The sequence below is a fragment of the Gasterosteus aculeatus genome, chromosome 6, assembly GCF_964276395.1.
Source record: "Gasterosteus aculeatus chromosome 6, fGasAcu3.hap1.1, whole genome shotgun sequence".
NCBI lineage: Eukaryota > Metazoa > Chordata > Actinopteri > Perciformes > Gasterosteidae > Gasterosteus > Gasterosteus aculeatus.
This window is the reverse complement of record NC_135693.1, coordinates 17,461,899-17,487,868: the sequence shown is the minus strand read 5'-3', so window position 1 is coordinate 17,487,868 and position 25,970 is coordinate 17,461,899. Positions and strand designations below refer to the sequence as shown.

General features: G+C 45.0%; 1 protein-coding gene across 1 annotated transcript in view; it reads left to right on the top strand.

Annotated features, from left to right (window-relative positions):
- Positions 1-25,970, top strand: part of LOC120820640 (pro-neuregulin-3, membrane-bound isoform) — a 222,154-nt gene that overhangs the window by 178,005 nt on the left and 18,179 nt on the right. The window contains exons 3-4 of the mRNA XM_040178627.2: positions 4,596-4,669; positions 21,364-21,387. Coding sequence (XP_040034561.2) covers positions 4,596-4,669; positions 21,364-21,387 — 98 coding nt within the window. The remainder of the gene's footprint in view (positions 1-4,595; positions 4,670-21,363; positions 21,388-25,970) is intronic.

Below are 25,970 nucleotides of genomic sequence, written 5' to 3'. Positions count from 1 at the left end.
ATTTGATACATGAAAGTATATGACTCCATTCAGTGTCCACGGGGGCAACGATGTTTCAAACATTCATTGCTGTATCTGGGATTAAAAAGCTATTTATGAATTAAACAATTACATTTCGACTCTTTCCGTTCTCTTTTCCATCGTGGCATCCGTGACGTGTGAATGGAGCAGCGATGATACCCGTTCAACCATGGAACCGCTGCCTTAAATTAACTCCCCCTGTTTGGTTCATTGACTCGCGCAGTGTCTCGTTGTGAATGATTACACCCGCTTCTATGAATCCTGTGTGAATGTTTCCCTTGAGTTGATCCATGTTTGCCTTCTTCTTTTGCCGACTGCATTCATTTTCATTAGTTTTTCCACTAATTCATTACACGAGCTGAGAATAATGACGAATTAGCCAGATTTCAATGCAATGTTTCTGGCTTTTGATAGATTCCAAGTGAGGTTCTGAATGCATGGACTATTGCCATTTAAAAGAACAGTAACTGTCTCTCTCTCTTTCTCTCTGTACCTTCTGATCAGATTTCTTTTGACAGAAACAACACTATTTCCTGTTATTTGTTGGGCCACTTGAAGCGTGTCGGCCTTTCTGCTCCAAAAAGAATTTCACGGGGAGAAAATAACCCGCGATGTGAAGATCATTGAACCGACCTGTCACAGTCTGACCGATGCGCGATGGCACACTTTCTTTGAATAGACCAGTGAGCCTCACGTAGCTCTGTGGCTGCACACTATTGAATCGGTCCACATGGCCGCCCTGCGAAGGAGAGAGGATCCGTAATATTGTGTTTGATGGTTTGACACAGCAAATTGTCTCTGGAATCATATCTTTAGTATCCGAGGGGGGAATCAGCGGACATGATGAATGGCTCCCGTCTCGTTCCAACCCGAGGAGATCAGTAGAACCATTTGGTTTCATAGAAGAACATTTCAGAAATCCATCTTCATTTGCCAGTTTTCCGTCCCTCTGGATTGGACAAATACAGGAAATAACCGAGCTTACGCATTGTCTGTTGTGATATTTGGAGAACGGGTGTCCCACAATGTCCACTGATTGAACTTCTGTCAGCCTCACTTGACGTAACCTTTGATTACGTCCCCTTCATGCAGCAAGATCAAAAATCGTACAGATCTGTTTATTTTTTTGCAGCTTAAACACAGTTTGAAATCCTGCCGTCACAAAGAAAGTGTGAATGTTAATCCATAAGTGCTGTAAAAAAGAGACACTCACCTCAACTTCAGGACTCTTTGTCGCCCGTTTAAGAAATCTGGAGTTTGTTGGCTTCCCTTTTTTGTGTTTTCTGTTTTTATTTGAACTTAAAAGTTAAGTTGGCCCCGCAGGAAAGAACACAGCGCATAAAATATAATGTCCTCCTGCATGCGGTACATGGAGAACTTCTGAACCGCTTAAATGGGATGTGAACGTTCCCTTCTGTTTTGCATATGCATGTGTGTCTTTGAGCACCAGCGCGTGTGTTTTCACGCTTCCCTTTGCAGGAATTCATCATCCTCCGGGCGGCATGTTTATATTCATCCCCTACTTGGTGCTGCTTTGTACATTTGCAAAAGATTCACACGTATGCACACACTCACTCACACCAACGCATGCGTGCACATGCAATCTCATCCTGTTTTCTTTTAATTAATGACTATGGTGCTAATTAGAAGGCATGCAACCCTCCAATACCCTCCGAATCACTTGTTCACTCTTAGGTTCACTCCTCGAAGCCTCATGAAGCAACTCTCATGTGTTTTGATCTCGGCAAAAGAAGGAAGTTTGTGGGATGAAAAAAAAAGGTATTTACTGGACGGTCTGATCCTTAATGAAGTAGGAACTTACTGTGTTTTTGTGGCTCTTATGGCCTCACTCGACGAGGGGTTGTGTACATGCAGATGTGCAGAGTTGTGTGCTGTTTTTTGGGGAACGCCCTGATCACTGATCTATGCTGCTTCTCCCTTCGCCGGTCCCCTCTAATGAGCACGACTCACAGGCAGCGTCACCATGTCAAGCCTCTATTCTTTTAATTATCTTCTGCGTCTTGACTTGGTGCGACCAAGGTTGCGTCCTGTCGAGTTTTAGTCAGTCGAGGTCACGACAGCATGGCGGCATCTTAACCAATTTAGCACAGAGGAAAAGTTCCACGTGTGTGTTTCAAGTGACCTGCTGACATTAGACGCTGACGCGTGATTAGGAAGCTGGAGCCTGGACGCCGCGAAGCGACATCCAAAGCGCCGCGGCTGGAGTTCCGTACTCGGATCCTGTCTCTGTGCTAAGGCGGCAGGGCCTGTTTCGTTCTCCTGCTGCCGCACAACACATATATTTCATTTCACTTCTCACATATTTTCCATCCCACGTTGCAACAGTAAAATCGGAGAGCAACAAACTTGGAGGACGGGCGGCGACACGGACGCCGTGACGAATGATGGGAGTGTTGAGGCCTCTTTAACAGCGTGGTAAACATCATTACTGTCTGCCTTCATGGCCATGGAGTGTGATCGATGTGATTACAGAAGCTCCCGGAAGTAGAGCGAGGAGACCAAACAGATGTGCTGTTTTTAACACATACGTGATAAAAGTTGAAAGAAACTTTCGTTGTCACAGTAACCCGAGGGAATTGTTTGTGTTTAAAAGAAGTTCCCTCAGTTGGCTTTAATTTAAGAAACTGCAGTGAACGAATGTCAGTGTTCACATCCACCTGTAGTGCTAATCAGGTTTGTAAGAGCATAATTTACCCTCCCATACAGCACAGGGGAAACTAACCCAGTTAATGATGGAATGTCCTAATATTCCACAGCCAAGGTGAGCCGGCGTGCACCAAGGACACGGCACAGGTTTTGGCTTCTTACAGCAGAAACAGCGCGGATACAATATATTTCATTAACAATGACTCTGTACCAACCAGTGTCCCTGTGAGCATTATTTATTATTCTTGCTGTAGCGAAGGCCCAATTCTAATCGATTACGGTCGTCCTACCTGCACCGACCTATTCCAACCAGAGAGGGCGACCGTACAAACCATGTCAATCAACCCTTTGTCCATCATGGACATATCCAATGTTTTTCCTTGTTATGAAGAATATTGTACACAGACAAATATAGTGTTATACACATTAAATGACACATTCCCCCCCCACCCTCCCCGTGACCCTTGTGTGCAGGATAAGCGGTTTGACGATTGATTGATGGAAGTCAATAAAAAAAAAAAACTCGGTATCACTCGGTATCAAAGTTAAAGACTCTGATCGCACCAAACGTCTCCCCATGTTCTCTCCCCGGGTTCCCTCCCGGTGACGCGATGCGATTTTCGGCTGACCGGTGGCACGCAACGTCAAGTGAGCCTTTCCCGGCCTCCTGCAGCTCATTTAATAATTGAAAAATGGCTCAGCGTAGATGAGAGACAGAGAGCGAGTACTCTCTGCAGGGGGGCACAATCGTTGAAATGTCACAGTGCGTTCCTTCCCGAGCTTGATCTCCTCGTACGGCTCCGGTGGGTCGTCTGGGCGGACGTGTTCTCTCGGTCGGGCGCTTCAGGAGGCCGCGGCCGCTGGGACGTGCATATTTGCTCTGTGCTCTTAGCCTGTCAGAGCGAATGTAGATTAAGTCCAAAGTTGTCAATGAAACAAATCCAAGGGGATTAATGGGGAGAAAATGAGAAGAAAAAAACACACACAAATTGACCAAAGGACCAAAGTACTTTTCTGAAGTTTCGTTTTCTATTTCCATGTATTAGATTTTAGAGGGACAGAGAGAGACAGAACAGCACGTGAGGTACAAGTAGCGAAGATTGATGTCCACACTGAGACATCCAAACAGGCTTCACGCTGCATTCCTGAGGCGCTATGTCTCCGCACCGTGAGACGCATTCACACTTCTATGTGTTGATAAGGACATTTTCTGAGGAGGAGTCCGTGAACATTTCATGTTTCATCAGCAGCTTAGTGATCATTCCCCGACTCGCACCCTCATGAATGCGCCAATCAAATTCATATGTTGAGATGTCTTGAAAGCACCTTTCTTCAGAATCTCTTCCTCTTGGTGCCTTAAAAGGGGTTGACAACACAAGTTGGAAGTTCAGCTCCATCTCAACGCCGTTCCTACCCCTTGGTTTTTTGAATTTGTCTTTCTATGTGAGAATTTGTTATAACTAAGAAGGAAAGTCATTGAGCAAGACGCAGAGAAAGGTTACAGGGTCTCACCTAATGGGGATCGGGTGCTCTGCCGCAGCCTCAATTTGTGCTTTTTGCTGAAAAGAGAAATGTCTTCTCCTATTGCAGGTTTCCACCCTTACAAAACACCTCTCCATTAATTTATTCCCGTCAGTTTGCCTTTACACTTCTCTGGCGCCACACGGACTGAACCGTACCTGCTTTAGTCTCAACATGAGAAGGTGTAGTTTGTGGTTTAATGCAGAATTCTCTTTAAGTCGGAATTCCTTATTCTTGGGAACCAGATCGAACGTAAAAAGTAAATGTCTTCTTACTCCCTGCAATGCATTCTTGACTGGACTCTATTCCTTTTGTCAAAAGATCTGACCCGATTAAGTCCAAAGTTTTCACACGGTTTGTTCCTCTCGCTCTCTTTTCACCCATAGGTGTCGAGAAGGCTACCAAGGAATCCGCTGTGACCAGTTCCTGCCAAAGACCGACTCCATTCTGTCCGACCCAAGTAGGTTTCCACATATTTCACTTCATTGTTCCACCACGTTCCCCTTGAAACGTGCCGACGTTGTATTCTCCCGACGTGCATTTAGTCATGGCAGCAGCAACGCAGTCACATGTCCTTCTCTTACTCTCACAAATCCTGCAGCACGTCACCGTCTGGTGATGATGAGGAGCTAAACCTCCTCTGCGCATTGTGCACCTACGTGCTCATTATCTCTTGTACCATTGGGTTGTTCTGCAGTGCTGCAGTCGCCACATCACTGCTGCTTTTGGGGGGCGTATTTGAGATACAATGCTATTATATGCATCGATGCACACAATGTCGAAAAAGAACAAGTATTCCTTAACTAACTCTGACAATGCTGTTAACCGAGATCCTTCGTTTGATACTGGTTAAAACATTGAAGCAAGCTGTGATGTTTCCAGCAGTTTGTTTAGGTAAGCGTAATGTCTTTACCGCACCTTTCACTTTTTCGAATCTGTCCTTATGCAAAATGTGCGACCTTTTGAGTGGTGTGGCAGGACAAAAGCTTATTCTACCAACAAGGTTCTCTAATAAAAAAGGAGGGTCCAATTCTTTTGGGGATTTTTACCTCGTATTGGTCCAATGTAAAAAAAAACTAAACTGTTAATATTCAGAAATTCTAATTTCTCATTATGAGTATGCCCTACTGCCCAAAGGAGAATGTGCCATTAATGAGACATGTCGATGAAATGCGGCAAATGCAACAACACTGTTATCACTTATCGCTCAAGTTAATATACTTTACTTTCCAGATCATTAATTAAGTCTCCGTAATGAGGTTTTTAAATCCATGCGAGTATTGGGGTAATTGTCCCTGTTAAAACAGCGTTGGCGTTCACTGAAGTGACGTCCGTCGCTGTGTTTGTACACGAACCCGCTGACCTGAACGCAGTGCGAGCTGAGATCCTTTGCATTCCTCACCACTAACGCAGTTTGTCAAGCGTCTGGACGAAAAAACGCTGCTGATTGCGTTGCTGCTTAATCCGTTGATCGCTGTGAGGACGCCTTGAACATTAGAACCACTGGGGAGTTTTTTCATGTTTCTGTGGACAGTCAAGGAGCTCCATTAAAAAGATGTAATCTGCATTACATCTTCTTTTGATGGATCCTATTTGTATGACTATGAGCAACGCTTTATTTTGACGGGTGGAATAGTTTCAGATTGTGAGAAAGGTTTTTATAAAAGACTCAGACTATACGGTGCCATTTCAAGTGGAAATGAAGCAACTGTTCTATGAGTTAATTTAAATTGAATACATACTCGAGATAATGTTAAAATGTGTTTTATCAGGCGAGCACATACAAGTCAACATTTCTGAAGATAAAGGATTCTTTAATAAACAACAAGGAACAGCTTTTGGAAATCCAGGAAATCATCATTCCTTCCTGTGAACCTCCTTTGAAATTATTATTAAGTAATCTGCATTAAACATGTGGTGCAAAGACGCATTCATCACTCATTTCACCCGTCAAGCCTTGCTGCAGGGGAGGGAGGGGGGGGGGGTCTAATACTTCAAATTGGTTTTCTTGCCAGTTATTGATTGTTGATCTATTAATCGGCGACTCTCTTATTAATATGACGAGGCTGCGAGTTACAATCCCAGACTGATCCTCTAACATCATTCTGGGTTTGTTCCCTAATTCAATGATTTTCATCTATTCATAGCAAAGTTCAATAACTGTTCAAAATCTCTATCCGATTCCGTGTCCTGACATTAAGAATTGATCGGCGCGCTTTCAGGGCATCGGCCTCGCTGGCTTCCGTCCTTCTCTCGACAGCCTTTTTCATTTCTATCAAATTCCCGTTTTTTCTTTACTACAGAACTCAATGTTGCACGGCTCTACTTTTCAGTAACACCGCCTTTTTCTTTCTTCCCTTTTTTCCTCCATTTTGTTAATGCGGCTTCAAACAGTTGGTAAGTGCAATGTCGTTAAAGGAAGAGAGGAAGCGCGTGGCCTCCCTCTTCTTTCCTCGAACCCCTCAGACTACGTCGTCCCGGCATCACTCCTTGACTCATGAAATCCTAATTTCCTGAGCTACCTTTGTGTGTCGAGCTCGATAACTCGCATCAGTGTTGACATCTCGACCCCCCCCCCCCCCACCCCTCCAAACGTCCCCCCGAACGTCCCTCCAGACGTCCCACCTCTCGCAACCCATCTGTCTTTGGCTAACCTCGCATCACCCCCCCCCCCCCACCTACAGTCCTCCGTCCAACCTGGCTGGTAAGACAAAGAGCCACTGCCCTTCTGCCCTCCGACGGGCCAGTGAAGTACAAAATGGTCAGAACACTAATGTGAAAAAACGTTATTGATTCTGCTGGCTAACGCTGTTCCAACCGTGTTCAACCGGATCGAAGAATGAAATGAGCAACTTTAGGTCTGCACATATTAGCTTTCAAGACAAAGAAAGGTGGATGAGGTGCACATCCAACCCGTCTTGGGTGCAAACAGTGGCGTTCAAAGAAGAAAGAAGAGGTTGTCGATAAGCCGAGTGTTATAAGCCTCTGAAGTCTGTTTTCGCTACACAAATGGCGTGAGGGCGTCAAAAGATCTTGCCGCTGGCAAGGACGGTGAAGAGCTTTTTATTTTATTAATGTAGTTCATGAAATTGTATATTTATGGGTCCCACTGACACAAACTGTCCCTTTCTTTTCGGGCACCGCATTACGTGAAATATATGGATCCATAGATTGCCTTAAGGGACCATTTGACAGACTCACATGATACCGAACGGAAGATTTTAAAACTCTTCCTTCCAGCAGGAGCACAGAATCCCAGCGGTTGCACGTGTTCCACCGACGAGCCGTGTTTAGTTCTCAGAAAGCCCAGAAGGCTCACACGCTTCCTCACCTCACTCGCTTGATGGGACGTGTTCGAGATCAAAGGGCTTTTTTTTTAGCAGGTTTCCCCTGAATCTGTCAAAGAGCAGCAGAGGTTTTTTATACTGTACCTCAAATCTTCTTTTATTGCAGAAGAAACAGAATTCAAGTTTCTTTTGTTGTTGAGGCATCGTTTGTTGTTTCGTCTCGGAGGTTGCTGATTGGCAGCGCGCATTCTGAGGAACTTTTTGCAGCATCCTGGAGACTAGACTCTACATGTATTCTCAGATTTCCTACTATTAATCTCCTTCTCCTGCTTCCATCATCTGCACAGCGCTTCTGTAAATCAAAAAGCAGATTCAAACCCGTCGGAAAATCAACCCACTTTCACCTGGAGTACAGGACATGCATCATACCACATGGATTGTGTCATTAAAGCTCCACCGAGCAAGTGATTTGCGTTTTGTTTCTCCAAATGCAAATACTGTCATTGCTGCTTGAGCTTTGAAAAGATGCTCACGCTATTCAGTTAAGAACAAGGGGATCCGCGGTATGAATGAACGCAGGGTGAACTAAGTGTCCTTGGGGGAAAACGGTCACAACTGTGTATTTGGCGCAGAAAATTCGGGACTCATAAAACACCACACGCATAACAATTCATTCCGTGCCGTTTATCCCTTTCTTTAAAGGTCACGAGGAAACCGGCTCAGAAGCATCATGTGGGCGTTTAGGAACAAACATTGATATTGCTATTCTGGAATTAGCGCCGTGAATGCTTTGCTGTTGCTAAAGTGTCTTTTTTGCCAGTTGCACTCGACATCGGCAGATGTTCTACAAATCTTACAGATAAGAGATTTAAGCAGTTTATATATTTTCAGCTATGCCGGCGCGTTCCTCTAAGTGCACGTTTGTGTGCGTGTCAGGGTGTGTGTGTGTTGTTTTTTCGGTGCTCTACTTCTCTACTTCTCTGCATGGTTGCATCTCCGTCCTGACATCCCAACACAGCGTTGGGAGGTGAGGAGAAGCATCTCGGGGGGGACATCCGGTTGCATTCACACCACCTGAAAGACAGGGAGGGGAAAAAAGCCGGATTAATGCTCTGAAGTACTCGACGTCTCTGACATCAGCCGTGGTATCAGCGCTCCTTCTCACACTGGCTTATTGTGGCAAGGCAAATCCAACCGACTAGGGTGGGGATAAAGACCTGTCGAGTCTGGCTCCTGCAATAGCAAAGCCAGAGGGGGTCTATGATGTGAAAGATATGCGTCTCTTTAAAGCCTAACATTCACCAGGAGCAACTTTTAAAACCTTTTAAATCCCCTATCAGGATTTGGTTTTTGCACTTTATTATGTTGGAAACAACTTTTCTATTGCATGAAGCTCTCGCTGCAGAGACACAGGCTGCTTATTTTTATTGGCAAGTGTCCACTGTGAAGACAATCCACAAAAAACAACAAAAGATGATTCTCTTTAACGGCAGGTCCCTTTAGAACCAGATGAAAATATGAAGAGTTTTCATCATCTCATCTCTCAATTAACGTCGTGCATTTGTTTGGGGCGAGACGCTGCACTGGGGGGGAAGTAGTAACATAACCCACGAGTTGCAGGTTAAACTTGAATTATTCAGACTATAATTAAGTACAGATTGCAAGTGTGAATTTGATTGGAAGCAGTGCGATAATCCATGCTGCGCAAAGCACACTTGAGCTGCTTAGTTAATTTATTGAACTAGGCTAAATGATGCTAACATGCTAGCAGAAGCAGACACACGCTCCCCTCGCTGTTGCTGCTTTTACTGTTACTTTTCCTTCCAATGCGACTCTCGCTCACGGCAGGACGAATTAACTGTTAAAAGGGTTGGATCTTCCCTGCGCTGGAGCCAGTCCGATCAGCCGGGCCGCATGCCGAGGTGGACTGACTCGCATTGATTTTTGAATCTGGGTGAGGTGTGGACAGCGTGTAGGAACACGCCGGACCGTTCATTAATCAATAGTCTCTCATCATCTTCTCCCCACAAGCGGCCTCCTCTCTCTAGGATGAGAGCTGAAGCACCTGCTGGAATGAGTTAAGTTCCGGTTGATGTTGCTTTAAAAGGACTTTTCTTAAAAAAATAATTCATGCTGATTTATAACGTTTGCACGTGTTCACCCGCGAGAGCTGGAGAAGTGTGCAGGCCGAAATGTGGCTGTTGATGGCGGCAGTAGCTTCTGGCTAAATCTCAGCCTGAGCCCCGAGGTCACACGCGGCCCCGCGTTGCTGCTTGCTGCATAACAAAGCGACCCCCTGCGCAGGTAGACCAGGTGATGCGGGACTGTTGCCCAGGGAGATTTCATATTCGCACCATGACTTCATCCCATTTCCACTTTGTTGCGGTTCAAACGTTAAAACTCTGGCCAAGAGTGTGCCGTCTTTGGAGTGACAAGAGGTTCCTGGGATCTTTGTTGTTTGGAGCACTTTTCCTGTCTGCCAAGCCGTTTCCCGCTCCTCTTTCCCAAAGTGGGAGTGCGCCTCACAGCCGGCCCTCGCAGGTGCACCGCAGGGCGTCGACGCCCCCTCTCCCGTCAGCTTCCCCTGACGCGCCCGTGTACCGGCGGCGACCCCGAACACGTAGCATGCCGCTGTGTGGATTCCCCCGTAGTATTACCATCCTCTCAGTTTCACTTTTATTCCACGCAATTGAATCAAGTTAAATGAATGAAGAATTAATGAAGTCCTGGAAATATTGGACGTGAAGTCAATCAGGTGCATTGTGCTTCGTGGCCAGCATTAGCCCAGTCAAATAATGGCTGACCCTCTCCATCGCACTTGCCTCTGCCGACAACGACCCGCACCCATTCTGCATTCAATGAGGAAACAAACCCACATGGGGATGCATTGTCCTCCTAAATGATATCCCTCCCTCTGCGAGGAAAATCAGAGGCAAGCGCAAAATTGACTATTGCAGCGGAGCTTAATGGATGCTGATTGCTGAGGCCAATTTACCTCCAGCCCGTCTGCTGCGAGGGGTGGGGGGGGGACGGGCGGCGAGCAATCACAAGGAGGGGAGGAGGGGAGGGAAGGAGGGGAAGGGGAGAAGCGAACGGAATCTCATATTGATTGCGGCAATTCATCCGGCGAGCGAAATATTTACACGGGCGAATAGCAGACGTTTTTGGATTGAATATCAAAAAAAGCGATATCTCTGTTGTTTGCTCCAGACATTGTTTTCCCGCACGTGTCCTCCGGCGTCGCCACCAAGCGTCCGACGTTTGGCCCGGTGGCGGTGAGGGATGCGTCCTGTCGGCTGGTGCTTAGTGGGGAACATGGCAGCGAGATGCAGATCATCCCGGAGGAGTGCAGGCCGGCGCCCAGCCTCCAGTCACGGGTCATTAGTAACTGGGTGGGATCGGGGGGGCGATTCTCTTCTCTCTTTGTCTTCTTTTTTCTCCACTTGCTGCCTCCAGGTTGACTCGTATTTACCTTTTTTTCCCATTTGTTAAATATCAAGGGAGCTTTAAGGTTCTAAACCAAAGCTCTGATTATTCAAAGCGCAGCGTGCAAACATATTCTACTGGATGCTCATGAAGTATTTTTAATGGCAGCAAGTGTTTGTTTTAGTAATTATTTGCATTTGCCGTTATTGTAACTTGCAATGCAAATGCATTATTCAAGAAGCCAGTTTGTGATTAGAATATTTAATGCTTTGGAGAGACGATTCATCATAGAAAATGTTCTAGACAAAGTGAAAATTATGTAAATGTATCTCACAAAAAAGACTAAATTTTTACCCAATGCTCAGGGACTTTCTGCTGCAGATGTGACAATTAAAATGTGTTTATTGCCAAAAGCCGTTCTCTCCTCCTTCACTCCTTAACAGTATTACTCTTATTACAGATTGCAATAACAGCTCATAAGCGGAAAACTGATTAAGAAGGTTGTTTTTGTCAATCATACGCGTACTATTTTTAACTAAGTGATGAGAGCAGATGATGAACTTTGCCTCTCTGCTGTAATTACTTCTTATGAGAATAACCTTGGTACAAATCTTCAGTGTGGTTGGAAAGCAGGACGATCATCAGAAGTAAAAGCAAACACATCTCTGTCATGGTTTAGTTTATTCATTCCTTTGTTTTTTGGGGGGCCGAGGTCGTAGTATATCAGTCAGTCAAGTTAATTCAAACTATATCATTAAATCAATAGAACACAGCTATACAATATATTCAATGCTCTATAAGATCACGTGACAATACGGCTTGTTTTCCCCCAAAACGGATGTGCAGTCCTGTTGGGTGTCGGGCGTTAAGTCAATGTTTAGCATTCACCGCGCGTAAACATCGTACTAGCGAGGTGCAGCTTGGTACCTGGTGCCGTAGCTCGGCACAGAACAAGGCTCATCACCAGGACGACCTGCGAGTCCAGCGCGCAAAACACGCGCTGGGATTTGTTTGTCTCGCTGGCTGTGATGAGAGGGAACAATCGCAGCCAAAATGCGTGATGTCATAGAAGCTTTTAGCCAGGCGGCCAGCGACAAAACGAGCTACAAAGGCGTCCAACTCCAAGTTTTCAAATGCTGGCGATGTGATCTCCATGGAAGTCTGAACCAATATGTGAACTGCACGAGAAAATTGTATTGTCTGATTTTAAAAAGGTACATAATCTGGGAAATATATTGAAGAAATATCATGTATCGAAAAGTATGACATCACATCTTTTAATCAGTATATTAAATCACATTTATGTTTAATGAATTACATTTTATTTCTGAATCATTGCAACAGAATTAAGTAAAATAATAATCACAGTTTTGATCAAATGAAAAGCTTTGAAATTGCTTTAATTCAGCAACTTCTGCCAACAAATCAGGTTGTTGCTGCCTTGCGTCATTTGATTTGAAGTCTAATTTATTCCGTTGCCTTTTCTTTAGTGTGAACGCTTTTGATTCAGTCACGTGTGTGTGTGTGTGTGTGTCTTTTTGAGTGTGTGTGTGTGAGTGTGTGTGTGTGCGTGTGAAAGCTCACAGCTTTAGCAATTTAAGCGACTGTCTCACCTAATGACAGCCCTCTCAATACGAGCCGCGGTGAGTTTAACGATGGTGACAACGCGGCGGCGAGCGTGCTAATGGCCAGCGGACCTCTGCGATGGAGACGTCGGATGAGAGTGCGGCCGTGCAGCAAAATGGCTCAAAATTACCTCGTCCAAATGGCTTATTAATGCTTCTTTTCTAAAGCTCCTTCAGCTGACAACGGGGGATAGTGTCGGTGTCCATCAATAGGAGGTGTTTCAGTGCCGTCCCTTCAAATCTTCTGAGTAAAGAGAGGAGCGTCTTGTCATGTGATTTAGTCCCTCGGCCTCTTTTCTTTACACTCTCCTCATCTCTTAATGCTTGTCACTGTCTATTCAGTCTCATGTGTCTTTAATTGTGGTGATTCATCTATTATTGGTGGTATTACTGGTGTGCGAAAGCTTGGATCATCTATTTGTGAGAATAGAATTGTGAAGGAATGTATTCATGAAGGACTATTTCATTTATCAGTCTGTATTTTTAGATTCATCTTAAAGAAGTCTTATTGTTTTCTGATTTATATATATTTATTGTTTTCATTTTCTTCTTTTTTTGTAAACTGGAAAATATTTGATTTTGGATGTGAAACAGGAACATATTACGTAGGAAAAGCTTTTTAAAGCACTTCAAAACAAATGCAGACGATAAAAGCATTTAAAAAAATATGTCCTATTTGCCACCGTATCTGCACTGGCCTTGACGACAGAAACTTAAAAGACTCGCTGGTCCCCCTCAAACAAAATCCACTGCATTATTCAAACAGAAAAAAATATGAATTAAATAAATACCCGAGTACATGATTATGATCCAAAAAGCGCCACTCGGCTACAATCCAGCGCTCACGTCAACTTTCCTGCCCCTGTTCCTCCGCCTCGGTTTCCCTTCACGAAGGCCGGACCCGATCGCACCGCGTGTCCCTCCGCCCGCTCAGCTCAGCCTAAGTGCAGACGGCTGTCCGGGTACATTAAGACACGCTGCTGTGCCTTTGCTCCTCCTGGCCACCGCTCTACTTCTGTAGATTTAACCTCCGGCAACAAGAGAGCTGATCACCGGACCACCGCTCGGGGTGGCCGGATTAAACTGCACTGTGGGCAAACAGGAGTCCAGCATTGCTGGGGAGCACGCAATGTCAATGTGAGCATCCTCTCATGATATCAGTACAGTTGGACACAGTTTCAGGGCCTTCGGGGTTTTGAAGCGGAATCAAAACATATTTTCCCTCAGTAGAGAGGAAGCCGTCCTGTCGGCATCACTGTCAGTCTGCACAGAAGCACATACCTGATACACACTGTACATGTATAGCCACCTAATCCGTAGGTGTCCTATTCAGCTCGGTGGCTTTGTAGACCAACCAGCCTTGTAACGTGGTCCCATCCTGACCTTGCACATGGGCCCAGAGCCTCTGATGCTCAGAATCCTGTCTCCACGGATACAAACATGATCGATTTAAAGAGAGTGGAAAGGGATATCTGCCATGTGGACGGAAGAAATAGAGAGCGGAGCGGATGATGGACAGAGTGGGAGAGGAGGGGGGAGCCATGCGTCCTCTCCTGCTGAGTCAACGGTTGCCCTCTGTCCGTCTCCAGCGTCTCTCCTCCATATCTCTGTCAGGCCTCCGTGCCCTTTGGGGCGAATGTTACTAAAACCATCTCATCACCAGAACTACCCAGAACTCTCCCCTGACGTCCTGCATCTCTCTCTCTCTTCCACTCCTGCCGACTTCTTCTTCATTCCGTTGCGTTTGGGATCGGTTTTCTCGTCCCCACCTCCCGCTCTCTCGCTCGTTTATCCTGCCGGTGAGCAGCCCTCCTCTCCGCCTCCCTCCCTCCTCCTCCCTCCTTCCTTCCTTCCTTCCTTCCTTCCTTCCTTCCTCCAGCTCTGGTGAAGCCCCGGAGGCGTCCGTGATTCACTGGCTGACCTTCCTCTGCTGCGTCCACAGTCTGGCCGGCTCAAGTTCTCCTTTACATTCAGTCAGTCCTACGTTTTAACTTTAGCCCGTCTTTCTTTTCATAATGCATCATAATCACTGTCATGGTGGTTATTGTTTGGTCACATTAACAACAAACACAAAACATTTTAAAAATATGTGTTTTCCTTGCAAACGATGGCCTCTAAGAATATTTCTCCATCAAATCAGAATCCATTATGACAGCGATGTGTCATGAATATGTTAATTAAAAGAAATGGAACCCTGATTACTGTGAAAAGGTTTTTAAGTGAGTGAACAGTAATTGCATTTTTATGATCCTAAGTCATTAAGTATAATTATACACTGATTATTACAGACTGTACGTCTGTTTATAAGGTGTACCATAGAAGTGTTGCTTCAACCTAAAGTAAACTCCTTAAACTCACAAGCCATCATCACGTACTGGATGTTGTGGAAAAAAAAGAGGTGAGCTACACAATTTAATTCTGAGAAATAGCTTCTGCCGTGTGGCAGAGTTCAGCGACAGGATGCAGAAATCCTTTTAGTGTAACATTCCAGCAGTCACACAGGGACTTCAATGCATCTACCTTACATTCTGCTTTGTGAATAAAGGACCCAAGTTGTGCTCTTTGCAAAGATGAAAAGCACTCTTGCTTTTATTGTACTGCTGGTTAACAGGCGCTGTTACTCCTTCCACCTACACCTCCGCCTGCAGCTCAACGCAGCACACTCACGTCTGTTTTATTGATGTATTTCAAAGTCATTCAGGGAAGGAATTACACAAAAAGCACAAGCTCAAGCGGAAGACGACAAGGTCTGGTGAAGGGAAAGTGGGTACATCGAGATGATAAATCCCGTCAAGTCACGGAACAACACCAGGAACACACTGAACACCGCAGGCCGATGAAGCAATAAGAAGAAGATAATAATGTGAAAAGGGTACAACGTGTTACAGAATGTAAAAGGTGATGAGAAAGCCTTCAAAAGTTCCATGTGTGTGTGTGTTTATGTATGTCGTTGTGTCGCCTAAGGGCCACAGATGATTCTCAGCCATGCTCAGCCTGATGATGATTGACAGCTCCCTGTAGGCGCTCCCACGTTGACTCACAAGTTATGAGATTGAACTAGTTAGTGCGAGTCTGCGATGCTGAATGCCATCGTCTAAATGTGAAGACGTCCGACCCGCCAGCATCATTGGACACTAAGAATGTTTTCTGTCTGGTAGCTTAATGCAACTTTTCTCCCAACGCTCATAAAAAAGTGATATTTTCTCAACACACTTCAGGCCCATTTAACTCCAAAACAACATCGCTAAGATTTGTCCTTGAGCAGCAGCCGAAGCCTCACATAATTATTTTAAGGGGGGGGGGAAGCGATTTGAACCCCATCACACAAAGTTGGTTAAAAGTGTTCTGGTATGATTGCAACGCTCCGTCTCATTTTGCGCCGCTTTGCTTTAATGCTGTGCAGCGGGCAGGAAATAATGTGGGCGAGGTCGCTGTCGGATTGGAGCTGGAGACGACATTTCCTTTAGCTGAAGACGAAAAAAAAAAAATCCAGCAGTAAATGGACATTTGCTGGCGTCTAATGGGCTGAACTCTCACCTGGATCGCTGGAGGATGGATGGTCATACAGCAAAGAAATAGGTAGCATTTACATCCACGGAGGAACATCTGGACACGTGTGATGGTCTGGTTGTAGGTACTAAAGTAGAGTCCATCATCCTCCCCGGGCCTGTTGTCTGATTTATGGATGCAGAGCAGGCGGCTCGCACCGCGCACGAAGCTTCTGATGGGGTCAGGAGACACCGATACCTCGTTGCCATGGCAACTACTGCAGGCGGGGGAAAAAAAAAGGGAAAGTTGGAAAACACAAGGCAGGGAGAACAAATGATGAAATGATGAAAGGGGTCAGTGAAAGATGCCATTCAAATTCAACAAAGAGAGCGAGGGGCATTCGGCAAATTGATAGTTTGTGGGTTTATTGAACACATATTTACGCTCACACCCACACAAGCATTAACATGCCAGACTGTAGCGCGCTACAGGGGGCGCCTTTCTTTCTAGCAGAGGTCTGGACGTGTAGGAGAGAAATTTGAACCAGGACCCAATTACTTTTTGGGCTGATTGCTATTATTTTCTGAGCTGATGAAGCCTGTCAAATGTTTTGGACAAAGCAGTTACGGCTGTATGAGAAATATCTTTCAGATAAAATTAGGATAAAACACTGCTGGTTTTGACAATGGTAACATTAAAAAGTTCTTGTTGGTGGTTATTCAATCAACTTTATTCCAGACACAGAGGTCCATAGAGAATACATACACATAAAAAAAAAAACATTTCTTTTTTTTTAGCTTTAAAAGTGGGCACTTTACTGGACACAAACATTTCACTGGCACTTTTCCACCCAGGGAATTTAAGCACAATTCTCAGTGCATCATAATAAGCCACTTGAAGTTTTTTCATCTTCGACTTACTAAAATTACACCACAGTCACATTTACGTTAAGTTCACTTGTCATTAACCGTCTGCGATCAGAATAGTTAGAGCAGAAGAAAAACTTCATTCTCCATATGAAATTCCATCTAGGCTGAAACAGCGGACAATGCCGTGTGATCATTTAGTTTCCCCTCTGCTCTGCTCCTTCTGATCCGCCATCTGTCAAAACATCCATCTATTTTGCAGCTCTCCAAAGAGTGCCGGGCGCTAATTGGAAATGGCAGGCAGCAGATCCTCTTTGTGAGAACACGCTGCAGTCGCTCCCTCTTCCGTGGGATGATTCCTGTTTCACTGGGCAGAGGGATGCAAAAGAGATGAAGCTTGTTTCCACAGAAACGCCAACATCATCCGTATTAAACGGCAGGAAAACAAGAGAATGTGCAAAAAAGAAACATCGGATTAAGAGCAGCACGCAAAATGTCAAATTGAGCTGCAGGGCAACCAAGATGAAGCATAATCACTTAATGTAACTAAAGTAATAAGCAACAAGGTAAGATACAATCTATAGATGCATAATTCTTACATATTGAAATGCTTTAACTTCAAAGTTTGATAAGGTATCACGTTTGCTCACATGTTGTAAGTTTTGGAAATTCAATTGACTTTAAAGAGTAAAGTTTGACACAGAAGACTGTGGTTTTTCTTTGCAACGTTATGTACATGATAGATATATTTATTATTTTTGCTGTTTAATAAGTCGATATTGTCTGGGAACTTTAGTGTATGACACTTAATCTCTGTAAACGGACTGACATGTAGAAGCGACTACAGCAGAATGTCCCGAGGCTGTGATTAAAGGAGCCACAGAAACATAATCAGCGATTGAAGCTGACATTTTTCTTACTGATACGACATCGATTGGTGGCGTCAATCAAAATGACGATCACTGGTGCTGATGACCGCCGTTGTCTGAAAGGTTTAATTCAGAGTTTTTCACGACTATTCACAAGCTACCGACAAGCTGTCATCTCGTTCATATTAGAAATGGCCCAAACCACGGCCACGGCCTTTACGAGACAAGAATGGACGGCGAGCTGTCTGCGAGAGGCGCACAGCGTGATTCAGACGGGAGGGAGAGATGGTGTTCGCATCCCCCCCCCGAGTTACCTCAAGCTTTGAAATAAAAGAACTCAATGTCAGGCTTTCACTGAACCTTGATCACCTTGATCACTCCAGACGTTGGCTCCAATGAATAGAAAGAAGCACATTCGGTCATGTGATGCACCATTGTGTCATTGTGTGCCCCCCCTCCGACCCCACCCCTTTCTACCCTTCTAGTTCATTATTATTCACTCAAGGCAAAGTTGAAAACGTGCAGTAGCGTTGTAAAATGCGTCTAGTCTTCAAATCAGCCATCGGAGGCCAGTTAATCGATCCTCCGCTGTGAGGTCGCCTGATCCATCTTGGGCTCGATGCAGAGGGCCGATTCAAAGTTCTGGACCCGGGAAGACGGGGAGGCTCAAGTCCGAAGGGAGAACGCGTCACACACACACACACACACACACACATATCCAGCTCTGGCACACACAGCGTTTCTACTTCCACGTAATCTGCCACGTCGGATGCCTTTGTTGCTGCACACCACGTCCACTCAGGGCCGTCCTTCGCTTGTCGAGAAGATGAGGAGGAAGAGAGGTTTCGGACTGGAATGCATTACATTTACATGATTACGTTCCTTCAACAGATCAGGCCGTTGTGAAACATAATCACAAATGCGGCGACGGCTTTGGTCGCACTTGAACACGAAACATGGAAATCAGCGTGAATACTTTGACTCGTTAGAAAACGTGCTTCTGTTCTGTCCTTCCTACCTGTAATGATATTCTGTATTACCGTGTGATGAATTGAACAACCCGACATTATTTCAAGTAGTTCAAATCAGCTCCACCACCTACAATATTAAACTTTCTATTTCCAAGCAAATGCTTCTCACTGTAAAACAAAGAATATCTATATATACGGGAATGTCCTTCACGTATTTATAGAAACATTCTTCAAATCTTCTCTAATCTTATGCACACGCGGCGCCTCGTTGGCTGCAGTTGACTTTTGCTGCTCTGTATACGACATTACAGCCGAACTCTTTTTCACGTTCCTGCAGCCACTGAGGGGTGAGCGGTTCCGAGCAGCGAGAGAGAGAGGGAGCATCGCGTAATGATTTAAAAACGCTTGTTTAGAACTTACTTCTTCGCCGTTCGGTTTGAGAGAGTCACGTATGTTCCAGCTTGATTGCAGCTACTTTGTCATGATGTTCTCTCAAAGGGAGACATTTAAATGCAAGACTTCAGACTGTTTTAGTGATTGCACCAGTTCATCAAACGGAGGCATTCTCAATCCGTAGTGCATCATTTATGCTAATTTTGCCCCAAATCGAGATGATGCATGGTATGTTTAGTGCCTTCGGAAAGCACAACATCTCCTCCTTTTTTTATGAAATGGGTTTGAGCCTTTAAATGCAGGACTTTTTCTATACTGTACTTGTACATAAGTAAAGGGTCCAAATACTTCTTCAGACAAACGCTGATGCTGATTCCTTTCACCTCAACAATTGGGCTTCAGCTCGTCATATATTTCTTGTGAGAATGTAACTCCAACTTTGATGGTTTGCAGCCGGATCTTTGTATTCGGATGTGCCATCCTTAGGGGGGTTCTTTTCCCCCAACCTCGTGATTGAAGGGCCATCGGTTTCCAGAGGGGATATTAAGCACATGACACTTGGTGGGCCCCTCCGTCTGAAGTGGTTTACAGCAGGAGTGCATACATCTTGAGTATGGGTGGCCCCAATGGGAGCTGGAGCTCATATCCTGACAGTCTGGTGCTGATATATGTTCTAACCACCAACCTACATAGAAAATGGAATTCCTAACCTTGGCAGCTTTAGTGCTGGGCTCTACTCGTTGAGCTCCATGGGAAATTGAGTTTCTAACTCTTGCAGTATAGCAGCACTTATAGCTCTGCCCAAAGGGCTGTAAAAGTGCAGAGTTTCAAAAGACAGATAACGCTGTCATTTTTCTTTTGGCTCTTCTGAGGTCAACGAGGTCGCCGAGGCAACACGAATGTGCACATGTGCTTGCGCTGTTATTATAAAAACAACTTATCAAATTAGGTATGTATAAAACACAGCGGCCCCAGTTTACTTGATTCTGTTGTTCTTTGATTAATATTTGTAAAAAAGCAGAATTTAGATTTTCCCCCAAAAAATCGTTCACGTGAGAGGAATGTGTATGCTGTCCGTCGCCTCCCGTCCCACATCGCTGGTGTTTGTGAGGGGAGAAATCAAGAAGGCAGGAGGAGAAAAGGTCTCCGGGTCGTCGCTGAAGTGAGAAGTGATCCGCTTACATCCAGGCGAACACTGCCAGATAAGATTGGGGGCAGATTGGACGGAGCTTTTGGCTTTAGAAGGACGAGCTCACCCTCCACGATGTAGGGCAGCGCCGCTCAGGAGATAAAGTCACTGTCAGCGCTGTAAAAGCCGTCGGTGACACTACGCACATCGGCACTTCCTCTGGATTATTTTGTGGAAGTCAGTAGGAGTTATATTTGTAGTCCTTAAGGGCCGAAGGGAGCTTCTGCCCAGCGAGTCATTTTGTGCTAATGATCACGTTTTTAAGCTGCCGCTCTTCAAAGATAAATAGGAGTCAACTTGTTTCAGTGGTGGTTCTTCTTTTCTCCAGATGCTGATTTAAAGTGACGGAACAACAATGACAAATTTCCCTTAGTCAGTTTTCAGCATTTCAGTCAGGAAATACATAACTAATGAACATATTAAACATATATAATGGAAATCAATTTGAAACTTGAGAGAGGATTTTGGCACAACATTGGTCAAATATTCATTTGTTGGAGTTTTCTTTCAACAGAGGCGTGTTCCCCAGAACTGACAACAATAAGGTTTTTATTTCCCTTTTTAAATCGTTTTCTAAAAGCCTTTTTTGGTATTATGATGTTGAGAGTTACTCGAGACATCCGGACTGTGTGTTTTGATTTGATCCGACTGACAACAATCAATCCCCCGAAAATGTCATCAGACTTTTATTACAATGTTTTGTTCTCTCTGAAACAAGAGCCGAGTGTGCAGGTTTGTTTTAGGAAATTAATATTAATACTGGAGTTCCTATCAAATAGAGCGCGGGACGTGTGTGCCTCTGCGAGTGCGTGTGTGTGTGTGTATTTGTCTCATTTCTTGTAACATTAGTAGCATGTGCCTTCTGACTCCGTGTGACAGCGGATAAAACACACATGCAGCAGCTCACATGAAAGACAAGCAAGTGATGATGTGGCTCTATGACAACAATGCAAACGCACACTATTCTTGAAAATAACTTTTTTATCTCTCTCTCTCTCTCTCTCTCTCTCTCTCTCTCCCCTCCTGCCGGAAACAACAGATCACCTGGGCATCGAGTTTATGGGTAAGGAAGCTTTTCTTGTCTCTCGCCTGCATGAGTCACGAGTGTCACATGTCTTCCTGTCGGATCGGCGCCGCTCCGTTTGATGCTTACGTACGTCACCGTCCGACGGAGGCCTCGGGTGGACACAAACATTTGCGTGTTGGCTTTGAACTCACCCTCTTCATCCCCCTCTGTGCGCGTGTGTAATTGCGCATCACTCTTTTCTGCACCGTCGCCATCTCCGTGCTTCCCTTTCTCCTTCGCTTCCTTTTCCCTCCCTCCGGAGTTCCAACGTGCTGCAGTCTCCTTGGAAACAGCGAGAACAGAGAGGCGGGCGGAGTGCAGTGAGCGACGTTGGCCCTGTCCCCGAACGTTCTCTTCATTAGCGCGCCTGCGTGGCACGTGCTAAAAACGTGCGTTTTCCCCCCCGAGTCCTTGGCATTGCCCCTTTTTGACGTTCTTGCAGCGATTGCGCGTCGGGCGCCGTGCATCCGGCGCGCCCAGCCAGGCTTCGCCAGCGGGCTCCTCCTCGTCGCTGCTCCTGGCCGGCTCCGTGTCGGGGCGCCGCTGCCCGAGGAGAGCTGGTTAACGACACGGCGAGGCTTGTCGTCAGCTCGAGCGCCTCCGTGCTCTCGCTCGGTCCAATCCGGGCCCTTTCACACATGGACGCTTTTGGAGGGAGCGGAGGATTATCTGTGAAAATGGCCTCTCACTGGTTTGACGTGATTGCTTCTACGTTCTCAAAGTAAATGTAATTAAAACGTAAAAAAAATAATAAAACCGTCACCTGCCCAAGCCGTGACGTGCTTCTTTTTTCCTCTTCTGCGTTTGCAGCAGAAAAAACAAAAGCATTCTTTTTTTTTTCATGAAAACTTGCTGAGACTATGCAAACTTGGCAGTGACAGATGATCCTTTCCACACAGCTATCTTGCAGTTTTTTCTCCCCCCATTTATATTCAGTGAGGTATTTTGCCTCTGCAACATTGTTCAGGCTGACACCTTTTCTTGGCTAACATCTCCAGCGCTGCCAACGTCTAGTTGTGCTATCCTGCGTGCAGATAGATAAGCACCTCCCACACTCAAGCCGGGCCTGTCAGCGTCTGTGGCTTTGCAAGCTAAGAACAAAAATATATATATATATATGTATGTATGGCAATACACAATAGAATTGAGTCAATGCATACTGTAAAAAAGTCCACCGAAAAAACTCCAGGCAGGAACAAGGACTCTGCTGGGGGAACAAATCCTCCTTTAATAAACACATCAGCAGGCAGAAATCAAGTCCACCAACTCCGCCTCTGTGAAGATTAGTCAGATGGCAGCCAATCAGCTGATAAATGAGCAGCTGATGGTTAAGTGTCGATAAAGCTGTTGCGGGTGTTCTGCCTAAACCGATGAGCTGCTCCATTGGTTTCTAAATCATTGCGGATGTTGTCCACGTAATCAGGAAATGGGAGGCGTAAAAACTGCAGCATCCCACTCCGAAAGACACGGAGGTCCCACCCAGGGCACATTGATCTAGTTGTTGTATCACCGGAGTTGTTTCCTGTCAAGACACACGTTGAATTGACGCATGTTGCTGTTTGCTTTTGGTAAGATATCACCAAACCCGTTGTGTGAACATGCATTGGTTCACTCTCTTAATGGCAGGAACGCCACACTTTATTTCAATAGACCGAGATACAAAGACACAGATGTGTGTATGTGCACAACTATTTACATATTGGCTCTAAACAAAAAAGTCTAATCCTATGGGAGTTATTTCCCAGAAGCAACTTGTAACCTGTGTGAACTGAAAAACACTGAAAAAAAAAGTGTCTGAAGATCAAGATCTCTCCACCCAGGCCTTTTTTAGCAAGGTCAGATGTTAAAAAAGAGCATATGGTCCAGATTGATTGGATCCCGTCTACCTTTTTATGCATCTCCTGTAAAAGAGAGGTCTTCAGTGATGTGGCCATCAATATGTTCTTTCATCACTGAGCTCCGACTCCGAGATGTTCCAACATGACCGTAAATCAATGTGAGACCAAAGTGTTGCAGGAGGAGGGTTTACGTTGTGTTGATTTTCAATTTCCACCCGCGGGGTGCAAGGTGTGATTGTGCCGGATGGAGGCAGTTTGGAAACTAGAGCAAACATGAATGGAGTTTGCAATGCATGAATTACTTTTTGCTCTTCGGGGCATTGCTCTAGATTTGACAACACCCGTCCCCCCTTTGCTGAGTTTTGATTCAGCTTAATGCACCTGGGACGAGCAGCAAACCCCAGGAGGCCACGCGGCAGTGCTCTGAGCCTGCTACGGGTGGAACACAGAATCTCTCTGCAGCGTATTCAGTGTGGCAACAGGTGAATGATGCCGCCCGGGTCACAAAGCAGACAGCCGGGAGCAGCCGAGGTGGACCTGCGTGAATACGGGTTTCCTGCCTCATCTGCAAAACGCTCATCGCTGGAGAATCGTGCCCCTCTCGCATTCTGTCATCCTCCTCTTTCATCCGTCTCTGTCCAACCCGGCGGCGCTTGGCACTGATATACAGTCACGAGGAAAACTTGTATTATTCAAAAAAGAGCACAAAAGAAGAAAGTAGTTCTGCATAATGAGACTAAATCACTACAACTTTAACGTTTGTTTGTCTCTGGAGATTCATGTTTTTTCTCTTTCTCTTGTCTTTGCCAGCAGGCTGATTTCATCTCGTTCGCAGCAATAACTGAGATAAACGATGACGTGTGATCTGTACATATCACACGAAATTCTCAAATGATAAACCAGGACCGATGAGATGGAAAAAACATCTACAATATCCAATATTTTCCCCCTTTGCGAAACGAGAAATCAACATTGATTTACTTGTCATGTCACTTGTTTACTTCATTAACTTGATTCATTAGAGCTGTTTTAACCAAAAAAAACAATCCGTCCCTGAACTCAACCAAGAAGATCTGTTTCCTAAACCTCTGATCCTAAACCTTTATCTTTAAATTACTGAATGTATGAAATTAGAGGAAAATGTACTAATTTTAAGGGACATTTGAAGGAAAGCAAATGAAAAGTGAGAAGTTCACAGGACATCATAATCAAAAATGACAGTCATGGAGGTGTGCAACGTTTAAAGGTTACTAATTACGAATTTAACTGCACATGTAATTATCGCTCCTGGTGGAAATGAGCTTTACCGCTTGTTATAACTGCTGTGTTTTTCTGCACATTTGATGCTCATGCAGCAGCGAGCTCGCCTCGGGTTGGTGATACTTCATCAGTCTGCAGGCGGCTCATTGTAACAGAACTTGATTCCTTATCGATCTGAAATCCCATCCGTGATTACGGTCCTAACCATCGGCAGCACGTATGCCGCGGTGAAGGTTTGTTTGTGTAGCATGCAGCCAAAAGCATTCAGTCCTTTCATCATCATTCATCCAATTTCTGCCACCACTTCATCGTTGAACCAATTCCAATGTGCTGCCAGTAGACATTACTTTTTACTGCCCTCACACCAGAGGCCACAGTTTAATTCATGATTGTACAAATGCGACACAATTTAATAAACCGTAACCTAATATATGCAACAGACATTTCCGCGTTGGCGCCGCCAGCTGTCGGACTCGTCCATATGTCCAAAACATTTAACGCAAGTCCTGCAGCGACTCACAAACACGGCACAGCAAAAAAAAGGGAATATGTTTGATGCGTTTCCAAGCCTGATGGCCGACGTTAGACTGTGAGCCTCAGCTCAACAGGGTCAGAGGTCACGAGCTCTGACACCAATGAGCTAAATCAGCCGGTCGCCAGGCTTTAGTGCCTTGTATTTGTGTCGATGTGTGTGTATCTGTGTGCGTGTTGTCACCACCTATTACTCTTCAGCCCCTGAGCAGAAAAAAGACCAGCATGTGGCTTTGGTCTTCAGTGGGAATCCGATGGTGTTGGACAATAATAGTGATTTAGATATAAAACGTGCAATTAATAACAAGCCATCAGACTCAGGCCATTCCAACAATCAACAACTATATATAAAATATAGATCTCTTTTTAAACGATCCATCTGTTACAGAAACACAACATATTTGTTTACTGGCAAATTGAAGATCTTTTTAGGTTTTCCTGTGGTTTCCGCTGATGATCCATGTATTTATGTTGTATTCATAGCGATCCAATTAAGCTTAAGATGACTGTATTCGCGTTGTGAGGTCCACAGTTGTCCCGGCTGACCTTCATATTGTTTTTTAGGTCGTTGACCAAACAAAATTCTCTCTCTTCCATTGAATTGCTGTGTCGGCAGAAATCCGGCAGATGAAGATGTTTTAAAAGCTGAGCAAATAAAAAACCCAAATGTCTGCACGGTGCCTTTCACTCGAAACTTTATCTTTAACTTTAACACGACCCGACAGAAGGATGACTGCGGCGCTCTTGTCAGAAAGAGAGATTCACTATTGTTATTTATCAGAGATACATGGCTTTGACATGTTCAAGAGAAGGCCTGTGTGTTGCGTCAGCACGTCAGCAAGAACTACCCTGTGTGCCTCCAGGTTGTCTATCAAGCAATATGAGTCATAAATATCACGCTAAGGCCGATACACGCTTTCATCTTTATTAGCGAGTCTATTTCAGCACCTG